This window comes from Typopeltis vanoorti, chromosome 23 (assembly GCF_054136105.1).
Source record: "Typopeltis vanoorti isolate ZY-2024b chromosome 23, IOZ_Tvanoo_1.0, whole genome shotgun sequence".
Taxonomy (NCBI): Eukaryota; Metazoa; Arthropoda; class Arachnida; order Uropygi; family Thelyphonidae; genus Typopeltis; species Typopeltis vanoorti.
In genome coordinates this window covers 13,458,858-13,478,906 of record NC_143571.1, presented here as the reverse complement: position 1 = coordinate 13,478,906, position 20,049 = coordinate 13,458,858, and the positions used below count along the sequence as shown (strand labels likewise).

Below are 20,049 nucleotides of genomic sequence, written 5' to 3'. Positions count from 1 at the left end.
CTTGGGAGGTGGCTAAAGGAGTGGAATTTACAGTTAAGACAGGGTACATGTGGAATTACTGGGCTGGTAAGTATGACAAGCTTAGGTGTGTGCTTGGCTCAATGCCATGGCATGTAAAACTGCAAGGGCTGGATGTTGATAGTGCATGGGAGGTGGTTAAGAACTGTTTGCAGGAAGCAATGGTTGACTGTATACCAAGAGTCCGAATAATAAATCAATTAGGGGTTAAATGGATGAATAACACTATTAAGCTTGAGCTGCAAAAAAAGAAACAATTGTGGAGGAATTTTAAGGAGAAGGGTGACCATCAGGCGCAGGAACAGTATAAAGCTCAGGCCAGGATGGTAACAAGGGTGGTAAGAAAAGCAAAAGCAGATTACGAAAGGAAATTGGCCACGCAGGCTAAAGAGAATCCCAAACAGTTTTTTCAATATGTTGCAAGTAAAAGGAAAAATGCTCATGGTAGAATGATCTTAAAAAATGCTGAGGGTAGGGAGGTAACTGAATCAGTCGATATTGTGGAATTACTGAGCGAGCACTTTGCAAGAGTGTATCATCCAGGTGGTGACTTTGCAGGAATGGAAGAACAAACAGCTTATACTGGAATTGTGATGAATGAAGTAGAGGTAACTAGTCTATTACAGAACCTCAATGTCAATACATCTGTGGGATTGGATGGTATACCAGCTCGTGTCGTACGTGAAGCGGCCAAAGAATTGTCAGTGCCCTTGACCATTTTGTTTAATTTGAGCCTCAGGACTGGGTCAGTCCCAAGGGGGTGGAAAGAGGGGAAAATAGTTCCACTGCACAAAGGTGGTTCCAAGGCTACTGTTGAAAATTACCGGCCAATCAGCATAACAGGAATCATTGTCAAGGTCTTAGAGAAAATAGTCAAGAGGAAAATACAAGATTGGATAGAAGAAAATGGGATACTGTATCGGGGACAGCATGGTTTTGTGAAGGGTAGGTCATGCCTCAGTAACTTGCTCACGTATTATAACACAGTGACGGCTGAACTGGATAAGGGTAATGGGTTTACGGTGATTCTACTGGACCTTGCCAAGGCCTTTGACAGGATACCACATGGAATTCTAATCAGTAAATTGGGGCATATGGGGATGGACATAGGGTTGGTGAGATGGATAGGAGGGTGGTTGACGGAGAGAGATATCAGAGAGTGGTTTACTCAGGAGTAGAGTCCACAAGACGGCCTGTGACTAGTGGTGTGCCACAAGGATCTGTTCTTGGACAACTGCTGTTTAATTTGTTCATAAATGATATAGGAAAGGATCTGAGAGGAACAGTTCATTTGTTTGCGGATGATGCGAAGTTGGGTAGGGCAATAGTGAATGCAGATGACGTCAAAATTTTGCAGGATGATTTGGATAGATTGGAGGTCTGGGCTAAGGAGAATGGATGTCAGTTTAATGTGGCAAAATGTAAGGTTATGCATTTTGGGGTGAAAAGATTGGCGGCAGTTTACTGCATTGGTGGAACCGTGCTCCAGGAAATTGATGAGGCACGAGATTTAGGAGTGTTGGTAGATAAGGAATTGAAATTTAGGGGACACATTGCAAAAGTGGCCAAATCAGCTCCTCAAATCACTTGGTTGCTGAAGAATACGTTGACAAGCAGAGACAAGCAGGTTATTGTTCCTCTGTATCGAGCCTTGATAAGACCCCATCTAGACTACTGTGCTCAGATTTGGTCACCTAGGTTTCTTCTTGATGGGGAGGAGGTGGAGAGGATCCAGAGGCGAGTGACCAAGATGATAGCAGGTCTGTGGAATGAACCGTATGAGAACAGGTTGAGGATTTGTGGGTTGCAAAAATTGGTTGATAGGCGGAGGAGGGGAGATATGATTGAGACATTCAAATTACTCAAGGGTTTCTATAAAATTAATTCAGAAGATATTTTTGAGAACAGGGCTGGTTGTGGGAGGACTAGGGGACATCCATGGAAACTGGGCAAAAGTGTGGTTAGTAAAGGTGGTAGAGCTGGGTTCTTTACTTTTAGAGTAGTGAATGAGTGGAATGCGCTCCCTGAGTCTGTGGTGGATGCTGTGACAGTGAATGAGTTTAAGGCGAGGTATGATAGATACTGTATGAATGTCAAATAGTTGTGATGAATATGATTTGGGGCCTCCCTCGATGAGTCTAATGACTCCCTGGAGTTGCCCGTAATAATAGTAATAATAATAATAGTAATATTCCTGTGAAGAATGAGATGTCTGCAATTTGAAGAGGTCTTTCTTTCATATAGAAAGAAAAATAAAGTTCTGAACCACAAAGGAAATAAAAAAAAAAAAAAAAGGGAAGGGAAGTTTATGATATGACTTTTAGAGAAAACTAAAATTGCAACTGTTTCTGCGATTGTTCAAAAGAGAATGGCATATTGTTCAAATTTAATTAAGGATTTCAGATCCAGAAGTTTTATTTCCATCTCTCTCTCTCTCTCGCTCTAATAAAACTTCTCTAATGAATTCATTGGCAGCCACCTGCAATCAAATAACTTGACAGCAAATGAATGTTTTAAGGGGAAAAAAAAGTTAAATTATGCACAAAAAATAATATATTTTGAAGACATTTAGGACGATGCAGAAAATTCACTCGCTACTTGTCACTCTTTACTCATGGCGAGTGGATTTTTGGAACCCTACATACATATATCATCATCTACTTATGGATCAAAGCTGTATAACTAAGAGCAAACCTCCACATAGCCTTTAAAGGAATGCAGAAAACTAACCAGGGCTTCTGACCTAATGTCCAATCCTTACCTTCTTGTAGTGCACCCTGTTACCTATCTACCTCGATGCTGAACGAACGAGGATGGGAATGGCATACATATATTCCCCCCCCTCCTTGGTGTATTTTAATAAAACAAAAACAAGGCATAGATATATGTATATAATCAAGAAAGGATAAAATTCAGAAGTACATTATCGATTTTTTTTAATATAATACACATTCTTAAATTTCCACTAAAAGTGAAGCGTTTTATTTAAAAAAATGCATACACACCTTTAATACAGTTATCTACTTGTTCATAATGTTTTGATTCACTATGTTTATCTCCATTATGCTTGTGATAGGAGCTTACTTCTTCTGAAGAGACAATCTCATAGAAAGGTCCCAAAAGACCCATGAATTTTGCTACACTTGATGTATAAGACAATGTTTCAACTATCTAGAAAAAAAAAGTTTAATCAAAAATAAAATAAATTTTATGAAATAAATAAATAGTAAACAAATGAAATAATTAATTTTATAAATGGAAAGAATGTATAGTTGTTGTACAAGTGTGGTACAAAAATACAGGAAGCAAAGTCAGAGTATGAAAAGAAATCAGGCTAAAGGCAACTCAAAACAATTTTCTTATTATGCTGCATGTAAAATAAAATGAATGTGGAAGAGGAACTTTAGTGAATGCAGATGGTATCCCTTGTTTCAGAACCTGATGAGATTGTTCAAATAATGAACATTTACTTCACTAAGATCTATTAACTTATTATATGCAACATAGTACACAGTGCTACCACCACAATGGGTGAAGAGACAGGTGTATGAGGAGGTTCTTGAGTTGTTGCATAACCTGGATAAAAATTCAGCAATATGGACAGTTGGGATATCGACACATATGCTAAAGGAATGTTAAGCTGAATTAGTTAGCCCCTTGACCTGGTACTATAACTGAGTCTTAGTTCAAGAAATATCCCACAGGAATAGAAAAAAAAGTGTGGAGCAAAAAACTGATCTAACTACTGACCTATCAGTATTTCTGGAGTGATGGTAGTGATTTTTCAGATTTGGTAAGAACTGATATACAGAAATGGGTAGAGAGAGAAGTTATGCTTTGTAAGGAACAGCATGGATTTACTAAAGGGAAGTTATGCCTGAGCAATTTACTCATATTTTATAACAATGTTATGAATAAGTTGGATAAATGGAATGAATGCACTATAATACTGCTAAACGTTTTTTATTATTATTATGTGACACCTCCAGGGAGTCCAAAGACTCATCGAGATAGAGTGCCAACAGCATCCAACGACTGATCTTCCAAACTACTAACTGCACTCAAACTTGCTTAACCTTTTGCGAGCCATTAGTAACAGAAGTTCTACCAATCGACCAACCTTTGCTGCTAAACTTTGCTAAGACATATAACAGAATACTACCCAAAAGGCTGTTGCATAAATTGGATTTAAGACTGAAATATAAACCACTGACTTGGATAGTGAGTGGCTAATGGACATGTATCAGAAAGTGGTAATAATTATAGGGTTTTAATTTTGATTTGCGCTGACCAGTGGTGTACCCAAGAATCGGTTCTTGGACACCACTGTTGTTCAATCTATATATTATACTGGGAAGGACCTGACAGAGGATGTGTGCTAACAATACAAAGATAGGCAAGACATAATCAGGGATGCTAATGATATGAAGCACTTACAAGAATGACTTAAATAGGCTGAAACTGTGGGCAAATGATAATCACTATCAATTCAATGTTAGCAAGTTATGCACTTTGGTAAGATGAGATTTTTTGCAGCATATTATACTTGGGATTATGCTTGGAGAAACTGATGAGAACAGGGATCTTCAAATAATTAGTGGATAGAAAGTTGAAGTTCCAAGGTCACATAGCAAAAATTGGAAATACAATTCACAGGACAATTTCAATGATGAAACAAACATTGACATGTCAAGATAAGGAAGTATTCATGCCTCTTTACAGCCCTGAGTTACGCCAATAGTCACCTGTCTTCTCCTGGACTCAGCTCCTTAACCTTAAACTGCCCTTTGATATCTGTCCATCTACCACTCTCTAATTCTAATCACCTGCTTTAGATCCATTCTTGTTTGCTCCAATTTATGCAGCAGAGTTACATGTGGAATCTTGTCAAATGTCTTTGCATGGTCCAGCAGTATCGTTAAGTAAGGATTTCCTCTATCCAACTCCACTGTTACTTTATTATAGAAAGTAAGTTACTAATGCAAGGCCTACCCTTCACAAAACCATGTTGCCCTTATAGTATCATATTTCTATCCATGTACATCTGAATTCTAATTTTTATCAATTTCTCCCAAAACCTTAACCACCACTCCTGATTGGCCTATAATTTGCTACCTTTGTCTTGGAGCATCCCTTATTAAGTAAATGAATTATTTAATATATAATATTGATATAAATTAATACAGATAATAATATAGTATAATAGAGAGCCTGTGTAACTCAGAGGAAGCGGTGTTTACACACCTCAGTGATACCGAGGAGTGTAAACATCAGAGCTTCCCTTATGCAGTGGAATTATTTTCTTCTCTTTTCACTCTATTGGAACTTTACCAGAACTGAAGCTTAAATTAAACAGCTTGGTCAAAGGAGGTGCTAATTCTCTTACATAGTCTCGTAACACATGAGCTGACATGCCATCTAATTATTACCAAGTATCCCCTAATTAATTAAAAATAAATAAATTAATTAAAAAATTAATAAATTACTTTAAAATATTAATTAAAATTAAATATCTATTTTATTTGAATTTATATGGTCATGTAAACAAAAAATATGATTTATTTTTAAATTTTGGTTGTCTAGAGATGTCAGATGACACGCTCATCAATTTCATTTGATCCAGATGAACAATATCAACGTTTTCTTGTTGCTTACAGCTAGTTGTATTTGCTATACTGTATTACTCTTTTTGGGGGTTTTATAAATCCGATCTTTAACCAATGATCCATACATAAGAATTTGAAATCTAAAAAAAAAAATACTGTATTTACTCAAATATAACTCTAACTTTTTTCCCAAAATTAAAATTAAAAAATCGTGTTATGAGATACGTGCGGGAATTTTCATTTTTAAGTTTTTTTTCTGAAAACGTTAGTTTTCAGAAAAAAACTGAAAATGGTGCGACTTACCAAGAAGCTCCTACTTGCTATCACTACTTTTGGCATCGAGAACAGTTTCTTTGTGTGCATCGTCAAAGTCATCTACACAAATAACATCAGCTTCTTTCCCATTATTTCAAGCAAAAATTACCAGTAATTTACAAGACTTGAGATACGTAGGGCAGCGAAGAACTGCATATGATCGGTGCAGTATTAACAAAAGATCACGCGAACCAAAGACAAATTAGCATTTCAACAGTTGAGTTGAAATGCTAATTCCCTTCAACTGAATTCCATTATATCTGAAACACATTCACTATATATTTCTTAGTTTTAACACGTTAACGACGGGGGTGGTGTCAAGCAAAACCATATGTTCCACCGACAACACATGGTTTTGCTTCTATACAGCAGTTTCTGTTGAAGAGGGGGATGTGATTCATCAGTTAGTGCCGTTTTATTCCGGTTGTCTCTAATTGCACTGTTTGTTGAAAAATATGACTCCTTTAATTATGCATAGCCGAAAATTGCCACAAATCCCCTAACGACCTTTTGCATACCCCCCCCCTGGGTGTACGCATACCACACTTTGAGAAATACTGCCATATACCTTTTCCAGATGTATGAAACTAATATAGAGCCTTGTTGTATTCCCAAGATTTCTTAACTATATGTTTTACATTAAAAATTCCACTTGGTCTGAATCCAGCTTGTTCTTCGACAAACTTTCCTTCCACCATTTTTCTTAGCTACTTCTCAAGTATACTTGTATAAATCTTATGAGGAATACCTAGCAGGGAAATACCGCTGTAATTCTCATATTCAGTTTTTTTTTTTTTTTTTTTTTTCTTTTTATAGACAGGTACTATGGGAGCACTATTCCAATCATCCAGAATTTGACCATTTACAAGGCCATCTGAATTATGCAGTGTAGCCACTGCAAAACTTTTATACCTCCATTATGACCATTTCATCTACATTATCTACTCTCCAGCTGCCTTTCCACATTTCGGTGGCTTTTTCTACTTTACATATGGCTACATATTCCTGTTGATTTCTACCACTGTGCTAACTCTGTTTCATTTAGCAATCTTTTAAAGTAATTACCCCAGACACCAAGAATCTATTTTCTTCAGTTTTCATGTCATCTTTATCATCTCTGATTCCTTTTACAGTACTCTTTCCTCCATTTTTAAGTTTTTTCAATAATCTCCAGAATATTTTGCCACCTTCCTGATATATATTTTCGATGTTCTTACCAAAATCTTCCCATGACTTTTATTTAGCTAGTTTTACAGAGTGCTTTGCTTTTTTTATATTTTTTCTCTGTATTCTGAGTACAAGTTGACACTTGCCAGGAACTTTTGATATACTTTCTTCTTCTTTTTTTTTTTTTTTGACTGCCTATTTAACTTCCTGACCATAGAGTTCTGATTTTTCTATCCTTGCACACAACCTCATCACTCGCCTCTCTGGTGGAATTAATATTTTCTTCAGGATCTGCCACTGAATCCCCAAGGTTTGGTTCTTGTTTTTAAACTCTTTAATTTTTTTCTTGAATGATGCTTGTGAATTTTAGTCTATAGTTTACTTCTGAAGCTGCTCGATTTGGATTCATTTTAAAACTTTCTTACACACTCTTCTTTTCCATATGAAATTCAATTTTATCCTGCTCAAAACTAAATGGTGATCACTTCCAATTCCAAATCCTCTCGTCACCATGCTCTCAAATAGCACTTTTTCACGTAATTTACAGAAAGCTTATACATGTTAGCATATTTCAAGTTGAGTAAAGTAAACTTTCTCCAAAAGAGGGATTTCAGAAAAAGAATAAAAAAGTATAATAAAAAAAAAGATTTTAAATTATTAGGAATAAAGGAATTATTATGAATATTTATAAGGAATAAAAGAATGAGATATAGGAAACAATCATCCTGTAAACCTGTCTCGATTTCATTTGGATTCTATGATTATGCCAAAAATGACCTAGAGAAAATAATGGATCCAAAGTTAAATATTAGTTTAGTTCTTCTCCTAGTAAATATTATCCTAATCTGTAGTAAACCATTAAGATAATGGATGTTATGTAAGAAAAATTTGAAATGCAGTTTATAGTTTAAAATAATCCTATTTGAACATAACTTTTGTTTAGGACATTCAGTGCTTAGATTATCTGTAAAAAACTTTTAGCATTCGCACTCCTACTGACAAAAGCCTGCTAATTTTATATTTTAAACCAGATTTAAAGTAGTTACACATTTTTGTTCTGAAGAACTGTAGTATTATGCATTTTTGGAGCAACATTAAAAATGTTATGGAATCAGTGGGCACAAGTGCCACCTGAAAGAATCACAAAGAGCACAGTTTGGGTAACTGAAATAGATGATGGTTTGTTGTAGACATCACTTGAGGTTCTGTTAGAAACAACAAATTATGTTTGTCTGTAAGTGAAGGTGCACATTAATTATCATACCTGGCAAGAAATTTTATTTTATCCAAGAATGAGCAACCAAAAGCTGCATGTGAAATATCTTCATGACTAGGCCACTTTTATATAGAGACAATTGACGTCACATCATTTTGTCCTAGCATTCCATAATGCACTTCTCAGGGTACATATAAACCATGCATTATGGGTGAATCACTTTGGCCTTTACTGAGGTAGTAGCTGATCCTGTGGAGATAATGACAGCTAAATCAATGGCAGAAGTCATATTTTCATACACAAGTAGCAAAAAAAAAGCTACAACAAATTCAGAGTAATACTCTGAATTAGTTGTAGCTTTTTTGTTGTTGTCAGAAAGGAAAGTAAATTATATTGGACAAATTACATTCTGGTTTTCAGCCATCATTTTACTCAAACATGAACAAATGAAAATTTGCATGTGAAATATCTTCATGAGTATACTACTTGCATATAGAGGGCAGTTGACTCCATATCTCTATGGGTCTTGCTCTCACTGATGAGACCTCAATAATAGAGCAAACCTGTCTAAGTACCATAATGCATACGAGGGTTGTTCGATAAATCCGTGTAAAAATGAAAAAAACATTTTTTATTTTTCAACATAGTCTCCTCTGAGGTCTATACACTTAGTCCAATGATGCTAGAGTTTTTTTGATCCCATCCACATAGTATGATTTGTCCAACTCTTCAAAATAGGCAGTTGTTTCAGCAATCACCACATTGTTTTTGATGAAAATCTCTTTCTGTTAGTCATTTTTTTTCATGTTTGGAAACAGATAGTAGTCCAAGGGAGCCAAATCTGGTGAGTTGGGGGGGGGGGGGGTGCAAAAGGACTTCATAGCATAAATCGAACAATTTTGCGGTCACAATTGCAGAAGAGTGAGCGGGTGCATTGTCGTGGTGAAAAAGAATCTTCTTTTTCATCAAGTGTGGTTATTTTTCCTTTATTTCATTATTTAAACAATCCAGCAAAGACACATCATACACTCCGGTAATTGTTTTGCCCTTTTCCAAGAAGTCTATGAAAATTATACCATGAGCATCCCAGAAGATGGTGGCCATAATTTTCCTGCTGAACGTACGGTTTTCGCTTTCTTTAGTGCAGATTCCCTGCGTGCAACCCATTGTTTTGACTGTTCCTTGGTCTCAGGCTGGTAGTGATGAATCCATGTTTTGCCCACTGTTACGAAACAACCCCAAAATTCCTCTGGATTCCGTTGAAACAACTTCGAGCTGTCCTTGCAACAACAGTTCACACATTGACGCTTTTGATCCAGTGTGAGCAAATGCACCACCCATCTTAGGGATAGTGTTTGCATATGTAAATGTTCATGTAAAATATTATGTACGCGGTCATTTAAGATACCCACAGCCTTAGCAATTTCACACACCTTCACTCTTCTATCATCATTTCATGGAATTTTTTCAATAATTTCTGGAATAGTAACCTCAACAAGGCGTCCAGAACGTTCGGCGTCACTTGTGCTCATATGGCCACTTCGAAAGTTACTAAACCACTTATAAACTGTTCTAATCAAAGGTGCAGACTCACCATAATGTTTATCAAGCTTAGCTTTGTTTTCCTGAGTCATTTTGCCTTTCAAAAAGTAATGTTTAATCACTACACAAAATTTTTTTCACAAATCACGGTACTTGATCGATTCAAATGAACGCCAAACACAGAGTAATAGATCTATCTGACTGAAACTTGGTGTGTGATCCTCCAACAATTGCCAGCAACTAAAAATAACCTCTATACATACTGGTGGTGCCATCTCTTTGACTTTGCATGGACTTATTGAACAGCCCTCATATACAAGAAGGGAGTGTACTGTGCATTATGTGATACCAGGACAACTTGATGTGAAGTCAACTGCTTCTCTACACAAGCAATCCAGCCTTGAAGATATTTCACAAACAAACTTTTGTTTGTCCACACTTAGGTGAAGAAAATAAGAAAATAATTTCTTATCAAGTACAATTCACTTTTCCTCGGAGGAGTCTGAAACCCCTAGAGAACACGTCCCCAGGTGAGGGATAGGGGAATGCCTCAGATATGAGAGTGGTAGAAAGGAAATGAAATACTTCCTGTGGACCAAAACAGCCAACAGCAGTCTGATCCATAGTGGGCAGCTGCAAAAAAAAATCTGCTTCGCATGTTAGGGACAGCTGAAAGAATCATTAAGTTGGTCAGATGAGTGTTGATATGCTGATAAAAGCAAAACATGATTGAAATCTGGTGCAATATGGAAGTACAAATACTGGCTCAGAAGTTGTCTGGATACACAAGGTATGCATATCAGCTGAGCAATCGAGGTTGGATCGACAAGCCAGCTGTCGAAAAAAGTACAATAAGATTAAAACTGGCAAAAGAAATGATATCAGTAGAAACGTGGAATATTTGTACTTTATGGGCTCCTGGAGAGCTTGACTTGTTTTGCAAGGAGACAGAGCGATGGAGCAGGATTTCTGGATTTAAACTTTACTTTCTTCATGAGAGTAAGGAAATAAAGTGATTGTTAAAGGAATTTGCTTCATTTACATGCATAGCCTAAGCTACATGAAAATAATTTTCATATGACAATAGGATCCTAACAATCAATTCAAAATTCATAAACAAGATCAAATAATAAAAAATACTATAATTTCCTTTTATTGAAATAAATTGAGTGATAAGAGACTATTTTCACAAACTTACTGCTTTTAACTCATCGATATATTTTTCCATTGCTTCATCCTTAGGCATATCCCCTAAATTTTTCCATGAATCCCTTTCAAGAAAATATAAAATTATATAAAAAATACTTTCTGCTGATACAATATTATTATACTGTAATATCAACAAAATGACAACATATAGCATATCAGGATATCGCAATCACATTTGTAACTTTACATGTATTTAAAAGACACATATTTAAAAAATTTTTTTGAAGATTTGATTTTATATTAAAAGTTGAGAATAATAAAAATTGATGACTAACAGTGAAATAAAATTATTCAAACAAGTATGGAAACCAAGAAGAATCATAAAATAGTGCAAAACAGCACTAACAATTTTATTTTTTTCTAATTTTGTCATTAAAATTACCCTACTGAATTTAAACTAAACTTGAAATGACAATATAAATTTTAATATATTCTAAATATCAAATACAAATATCATTAAATTCCATTTTGTGAGAGAGGAATTATCAACATCATTTAGAACAGTTTGCCAATAAAAGCAGCCATTTATATACAACAGAGAAGATGAATTCTTGAAACTAAGTTTAGGATGGGAAGGGGAGAGAGTTCGAGAAGTTGTGAACTTTAGACTAAAAGTCCTTGTGTTGTAGCATAAACAAGTGACCAATTATACATCAATATACATGTTTCAGAAGACAGCAGAATTCAAAACTGTTCAGAGTTGATTCTCCATTATCAGTATTTTCATCACTTTCATGATGTCTCTGTCAAAGTATTTTATTCAGAGAGAGATGTACTGAATGGTTATACTTTGACAAAGTATAACTATTCAGAGAGATATACTAAATGGTTATACTTTGACAAAGTATAACCAAAGTATAACTTTTGACAAATGCATCAAAAGTTACAATGTGGTTTAGCAAATTCTACCATCTGATCATTTTTGGTATAATTATATATTACAGGCATATCATTTTGTTTCATCAAATTCTGAAAATATAAACGGTCCAAACTCATAATTAATAGAGGATCTAAAAAAACATTTCATCAAATCTACTTAGCAGTCTCTGGAATTACTATTATTATCAACAGACCTCCATGTAGTCAAGAGACTCATGCATTCACTGTCCCTGCACTTACCACACACTCAAACAATGTATTCCCATCACCTACTACTCTCCATGCAAAATCTACTCCTCACCCCCTTGCTCACACCTACCTTGTATAGCTTCCGGAGATGGTCTCTCATTCTCCACATCTCCACATATACTATACTGTAAAAAATCTCATCCACGCTAATCTGGTAATTACCCCTTACCAACTTATAGATCTCAAATCATGTCTCCCTCTTCCTTCTATCACCAGGCTCTGTAATTTGCATTCTCTCAATCTGTCCTCATATCCCTCATTCCAGAGACCAGAAAATAACTTAGTCAATCATCTCTGAAAACTCTCCAACATCTTATCATCCTTTTGAAAACAAGATGACCAAATCTGTGCACAGTAATGCATATGTGGCCTGATCAAAGTCTTATACAATGGAATCAAAGTATCCTTACTTCTACAAGTCAGTGTTCTCTGCATCATTCCCATAATTGGCTGTGTTGTCCTCACAAGTTTAGCAAATGTCCACAAAATTTCAAGTCCTTATCAACCATCACCCCAAAATCTTTTATTTCCCCTACCTCCTTTAAAATATCCTCACCAATCCTATACTCTGCATCTCATCTTTGCTTCCCAAATTTTAAAACTTACACTTTGCAACATTAAACTGACATCTCCACACACTCACCTATTCAGACATTCTATTTAGATCTTCTCGCAAAGCCACATCTGCTCTACTTCTCATAACTCTCCCCAACTTTGCATCATCTGCATACAAATGCATATCACCTTTCTAATGACATATACAAATTAAACAACAAAGGTCCCAAAACAGACCCCTGGGGCATGCCACTAGTGACTTTCCTCTTCTGGAATATCACTCCCCTATACACACAACTTGCTGATATAATTCGCCAACCGATTAGAGATCCCTCGACACTTCTGTGCATGTCAGAAAAAGGAGAAACCATTTCGATAATAGGGTAATCAATCTGTCTTCTGGGATGAGTTTGTTTATTATTACAGGTAGGAAAATTTAGCTTTTCTTTTACAAACATTGCTGTTTTTAAAGTGTAATTATTTTGCTTGTATAACAGTTGGAAAAATGTACGTAGAGTATTAACAAAATTAAAAAAGGTATAGCATAAAACAAAAATTTAACTAAGTTTATTTTAAAGAAAGTTTTCTATAAAATAAAAATAATCATGCAGAAAAACAGAAATTTTTTCAAATGAATTTAGATATTCTAAACTTACAGTTGAGAGAACTGAGACACTTTAATGTCCTAAACCAATTAATTATTTATGACTTGTTGCGACTCTTTTAACAAACCCATGCAAAAAAATACCATTATCAAATCCTTTTACTCTTCAGAGTCATCTGAATTGGTGTCCGAATCGCTATCACTTTCACTTAAACTGATCACCACAGGTTCGCATAATTCTTCGATAATTCCGTCTCCGTCCCAATACATATTTTCCAATGAGGTGACATGAGAGCAATATTTTCCCCAGTTTTCAACTGTAATACTTTCAATCACCTGTTCTGAAAGCTTAAAAAGTTTCGACATGTCAATATCCCCAGTTATGTTGCAATGGCAAATGAAATTTTTCACTTCTGCCCAAACATACTCAATAGCATTAATATTGCAATGATATGGTGGTAGCCTCAAAGCTAGAAATCCATGCTCTTTGAGCATCGTGTCGAATTTAAATAGTTTAGTTGTGGGCGAGTTTCTTTTGACCAAATTAAGCAATTCAATTTTTCGCATATCTGGGGAATGAGAAATATTATTTGCAGAGAGCCAATCCATAAGAACTTGCTTCTTATTAGACCAATTTGGAACTTTGTTTAATCGAATAGAGTGATATGAAGCGTTATCAATTATAACAACAGCATTTTTAGGAAGGTTTGGAATCAGTTTTTTCTTCTGCCCACTTTTCGAAGATCATAGAATTCATTTGCCCATGGTAATCTCCAGTAGTTAATTGGCTTTGTATAATAAGCTTGAATTCGGTAAAAAACCCATTTCTCCACCCGCACACAAAATTATTATGTGCCGCGAGGCATTTCCGGTTTGTAGCACTCCACATTCTTCTTCACACTGCCAACATTTTCCATAAGTTAAATTACTATCAATCCAAGTTTCATTTAGATACACAATCAGTCTTTTCTCCTCCCTGAAATGTCTTATTGCTCTCAAATACTACGTTCTAGATAAAACAATGTCACTTCGCTCCATGATAAGGTTCCTTTTATTCTGCGACTTTTTAAAACAAAATCCGATTTCATGAACTATTTTCCTTAAAGTTTCTCTTTTCCAAGTAAAATTAATTTTTTCTTTAAGAACAGGAATCAATTTTGGAACAGTTGGCACTCTTTTCTCGACCACATAAAATTCGTGAATAGTTCTTCTTATAACGTCTACATCAAAATCATTCAAAGCTACAGTTTCGACGGTTTCTTTCTCTGGCGCTTTTTTTAGGAGATTTAAATTTTGACTTACCTTCACCTTTTGATTCCTTTTTTTTTAACTTCTTTTAACAGTTGACCCCGATACACCCGTAATTGCACTTGCACGTTTTATGACTTGAGAAAGGGAAACAAGGAAACGACCTTCTGACAATTCTTTTTCGCAGAATGTCAGCACATTATTCAATATTCTGTTGCAAGAGCTACTGAAACGTTTAACAACAGAACTTGTTGACTGTACTGGATCCATCATACAAATTAATAATAAAAAATAATGCAAAAAAGCAACAACAAAAATCAAGCTAGTACTAGTACAGCAACAGACAAGAAAGCATGTGATTTCGCATGTTAGCGACCAATTCGTACATCCTTCATTTCTTTCTCCCCTTCAGCATGAATCGACTATTCTTGGCAAAATGCTAAGGAGAGAGAGAGATCTACAAACGGTGGGCAAACTATACCTATCAAATGGCCAATTTCCAATCCAATGCAGTAATCTAGTATCTAACCCCATCTATTCTTCCAATTTAATTACTAGTTTGTTATGTGGCAATCTATTGTAATCTATCAGTCTATATATTTTGCTGATAAAAACTATCTGATTTAAACCAAAACTGAACTATGTAGACATATTCTAGACTATAGAGTAAAGCTCACATTTATTAAATTTCACTCAGTCAGAGCAGTCATTGCAAGGTATCATTTTGATATATTTAGTTCCCTCTATGCCATTTGCAAACAGTCTGAATAAAATAAAAAAATAAGACGGTTTGGCAAATTTTTGTAAGGATTTTAAATAACAAATTTTAATAAAGTCATCCAGTCAAAGTTTAAGAATAACTTCTTGCATGCAAAATGCACAACATGAAACTAATGTCCTTACAAATTTTGTGAAATGCAATTAAAAAAACAGACATCTGATTGATCATAATAAAAAACAAGAACATTGAAGAAAACCTTATTCTAAATAAGATAATTTAATTGTATCCAATAAATACAATTTATATAAAAAAATTATCAGGATCAGAAAAAGAAATATGTCAGAGAAGAAAATGAAAGAAACTATTCACGGCAGTGAAGAAATTTTTGGAAAAAGCAGATGGAATGCAAAAAATGACAGCAACTACTAGTTTCAGCACAAGTTAGCACAGAATATATGTCACTGATTGAAGCAGGATGTGAATTTACTTGCTATCTCCATGTCGTAACTGATAAATTTCAAGAAAAACTGGAAGATAAAAAAAACCCTGAACAATCCATTAAACCAAAAGCACTATCTGCTGGTTCAGATATATGGCCATGTAATTTGAATATTAACTAATGAACTAGCCATGACACATGCAGATCAGAAATTACATGGATGCAAAGTATTCATTGAGGTTAATATAACCTTTGGACATTATACAATAATGGATATGAAGTTCATATTTTTGATATATTTTATCTGTGTGGCCATTTAGGTAGTTAAGCAACAGAATACTCATGTTGATAATTATCTCCCTTGAGTAAGAAATTTTAATTTCTCAGAAGGCACTATGATAGGAAAGTTTATGGAACCCTAACTCAAATTCTTAATATGGTAGAGGGAAAAAAAAAAAAATCAGATCCTGATTACTTTATTCTACTCCCAAGGATTCTGTTCCAATTTGTCTTATGCTGCCAATTCTTTGGGAATGGAAAAAAACATCAGGTGAAGAATAAGAATGGTACTGAGATTGGCAACATTTATCTCATATTCTTAGTAAATGCAAAAAAGTGAAATGCAACAACAGTGTTGTTAAGTATTCAAAACTGAAATCTGACATATATAAATATAATATCAGTTATCAGGGGTGAATATTCCTGGTGTGCTAGGTGTGTGGTGCACATCCATGGAATATCAATATCATCGATATTATATTTTTGCATTTACTCCCATTAAACACTTCCCTAATTGTTTCCTGGCTTCGTGTGATTCCTAAAATTAGGCACAATATACTAATGCTTCATGAAGAGGATACTTTAATGTCTAAACATTGCATCACATTCGCGTTAATATCCCAGATGTGCATTCAAAATACACACATACACACCTTTGAGCCTTTTGATCAGACATACAGATGATGCAGTGGGTCAAATTTTTAGCATTCCAGTGATTTTAAACCACTCAGAAGATGAGGCAGAGTGAGCACTCAGACAATAGCACCAAGAAATCAGTCAGTGGCTGTTGATTGGTTATTGTGTCAACCGATCCAACTAAATGTTGTCATTTGTCACGAGTTGATGTTTTCTGAATTATATCTGTTTTGCATGCTTTAAGTGTGAACTGGGGTGGTAGCAAGTTTTTATATATAATATAGACAAGTTTTTAATATATAATTTTCCATAAATTTATAACTTTTTTGTCCATATTTACAATGGGAAAAATGTTGATTTAATGAATGTCTCGTTTTCTGCCAGAACTTTTGCAGATTGTATGACTGTAGATGAAGGAGGTAAACCTCGTTCTCCTGTTCCAAATTTATTGAGCAGATTGTATGACTTTAGATGAAGGAGGTAAACCTCGTTCTCCTGTTCCAAATTTATTGAGCAAGCACAAAGATGCTAAAACTGAGCATACATGAGACACTTCTCTATTTCACAATACAATGCAGCAGAATGGTTAATTGAATGTGACGTGGAGTCGATTTTTTTGTTGGCCTTGTTTGTTATTCTTCAGAGAGAAAGGTATTTGGAATAAGCATGGATATTCCAACCTTAACTATTTAACAGCAGTAGTGCAAAAATATGAGCATTCCCAATCACATGTTCAGTTATTTTTAAATTTTAAGATGTTTGGAAAACAAAGAATTAACAAAGGAAAATTGAAGTTATCCATCATAATCAACAGGATAAGAAAAATAGAGACATTTTTAAAACGATTAATTGATGTTGTATGCTATTTGGCTAAGAAAAGCTTCCTTTAAGAGGTCATGATGAGTTTAAAGATTCAGCTAATTGAGGAAATTATACAGAATTTTTAAATATGCTCCATGAGTATGATCATCTTTGTCTAAAAGATTATCATACTCACAGAGAACATGGAGAACATGTGGACAGTCATTTAAAGGATTCAACTGTATTTCAAAGAACTTCTTCCACAGTTCAAAATGATATCATTAGCGCTATAATGTTAAGTGAATGATATCAAATATCGCAAATGCAATTTAAACTAATTTCAATTATACATATATATATATATATATACATTTTGCTTTTCATAAACTGAGAGCTTTCAATGTCCAACGACTGTATTATAAACAGCTGTTACACATATTTCCATCAGCATCATCAGCATCAAATTCCTGCCATGTACCCTCAAGGGGTATAGAGGATATGATAGTACTACACGAAAAATTTTAATAATTACCAACTTCTTATCCATAATTTTCCTCCAAATCAGTCTGTTACTTGTCAAGACTTCAACATTATCAGATCTTATATTTCTATCATCTAAAGCACTTTGTACCATATCAATCCACCTATATCTTGGTCTTCCTCTGGGCCGTTTTCCTGCCAACCTGGCAGAGAACACTTGTTTTGCTAATCATTCCTCACCCATTCTGTTTAAGTGACCATACCACCTGAGATTAGCTCTGCTAACGCATTCTTGGTGGATGCTGACAATGTCAAGTTCTTTCCTAATATCCTCGTTTTTAATATGATATTGCATTGATGCCATCTGTTCATGCCTCTAATCTATCTCAGGACTTTCATATCTGCGGTCTCTAGTATTTGGTCAAGTGTTTTACTTCTGACCCAGCTCTTAGATCCATAAGTTAAAACTGGTTTGAACACTGCCTTGTATACAGCCTAATTCAGTGTTCCGACTAATTTCTCTCTTATTCCATATGAATGTATTCAACTGACTTCCTAACATACCATCTTTGTTGATTCTGTTGTCTATTTCTATTTTTAATTTAGCATCTTCACTAAAAGTCGTGCCTAAGTAGCTGAAATGTTTTACTTGTTCCACAGGTTCTCCATTCACAATACAGTTGACATTTACAATGATTTTGCCTATTTTCATTGTCTTTGTCTTTTTATTGCTGATCTTCATACCATATCTATTACAACAGTTATTCAATTCAGTCAGTGAATCTTGCAGACTTGTAGCAGATTTATTTAGAAGTATAACATCATCCGCATAAAGCAAAGAGCTGAGATTAAAACCTCCAATTTTTATATCAGGTTTAATACCACTTTCCTTCATAATGTGATCCATGTAGATAATGAATACGAGAGGGGATAATGTACATAATGTCTGATACTGGATTTAACATTAAACCATCTTCCTGTACTTCCTTCAATTCTAACTGCTGACTTACAACTCAAATAAAGACTAAGTATTGCTTGATATAATGCCCCATCGACACCACATAACTGAAGCATATTGAATAGCTTCTCTCTCTTGGCACCTTGTCATATGCCTTTTCCAGATCTACAAAACTCGAATACAGATCTTTGTTATATTCCCATGATTTCTCCACTATTTGTCGTAAAGTAAAGATCTGATCCTGACAGCCTCTATTTGACCTGAATCCAGCTTGTTCTTCACCAAGTTTTTCTTCCATAATTCTTCTCAACTGTTTCTCAAATATACTTGCATATATCTTAACAGGAACACTCAGTAAGGAAATACCTCTGTAATTCTCACATTCAGTTTTATTTCCCTTTTTATACATGGTTACTATGAGAACTCTACTCCAATCATCAGGAATTCGTCCCTCACTCCAGGCTTTCTGAACTATGCAGTGCAGCCTCTGTAAGACTCTTATACCACCCTACTTCAGCATTTCTGGTCGAATATCATCTACCCCCGCTGCCCTTCCACATTTCAAGCCTTTGATGGCTGTTTCTACTTCAAGTATGGTTATGTATTCCTGTGTATTCTTACCACTGAAGAAAGTGGTAAGATATTCTGGAGGTTGTTGAAAAAGCTTAGAAATGGAGGAAAGTGCTGTAAAAGAAGTTACAGATGATAAAGGTGACATAAAAATGGGGGGGAAGATATCCTTGAAGTATGGAGTAATTACTTCGAAAAATTGCTAAATGAAACAAGCAGTGATAGCACAGTGGTAAAAAACACAACAGGTATACAGTCAAGAATACATATCCATATTTGAAGTAGAAAAAGCCATCAAAGGCTTGAAATGTGGAAAGGCAGCAGGAGTAGATGATATTCAACCAGAAATGCTAAAGTATGGTGTTATAAAAATCTTACAGTGGCTGCATTGCATAGTCAGAAAGTCTAGACAGAGGGACGAATTCCCGATGATTGGAGTAGAGCTCTCATAGTACCCATATATAAAAAGGGAAATAAAACTGAATGTGAGAATTACAGAGGTATTTTCCTACTGAGTGTTCCTGGCAAGATTTATGCAAGTATACTTGAGAAATGGT

The 20,049-nt window shown here is 35.0% G+C and overlaps 1 protein-coding gene across 1 annotated transcript in view; it reads right to left on the bottom strand.

Moving 5' to 3' along the window:
• LOC150093633 (acyl-CoA-binding domain-containing protein 5-like) overlaps window positions 1–20,049 on the bottom strand; it is a 102,762-nt gene that overhangs the window by 44,793 nt on the left and 37,920 nt on the right. The window contains exons 3-4 of the mRNA XM_090412715.1: window positions 11,063–11,135; window positions 3,024–3,189 (exon numbers count right to left, since the gene is read on the bottom strand). Of these exons, the coding sequence (XP_090268841.1) occupies window positions 3,024–3,189; window positions 11,063–11,135 (239 nt within the window). The remainder of the gene's footprint in view (window positions 1–3,023; window positions 3,190–11,062; window positions 11,136–20,049) is intronic.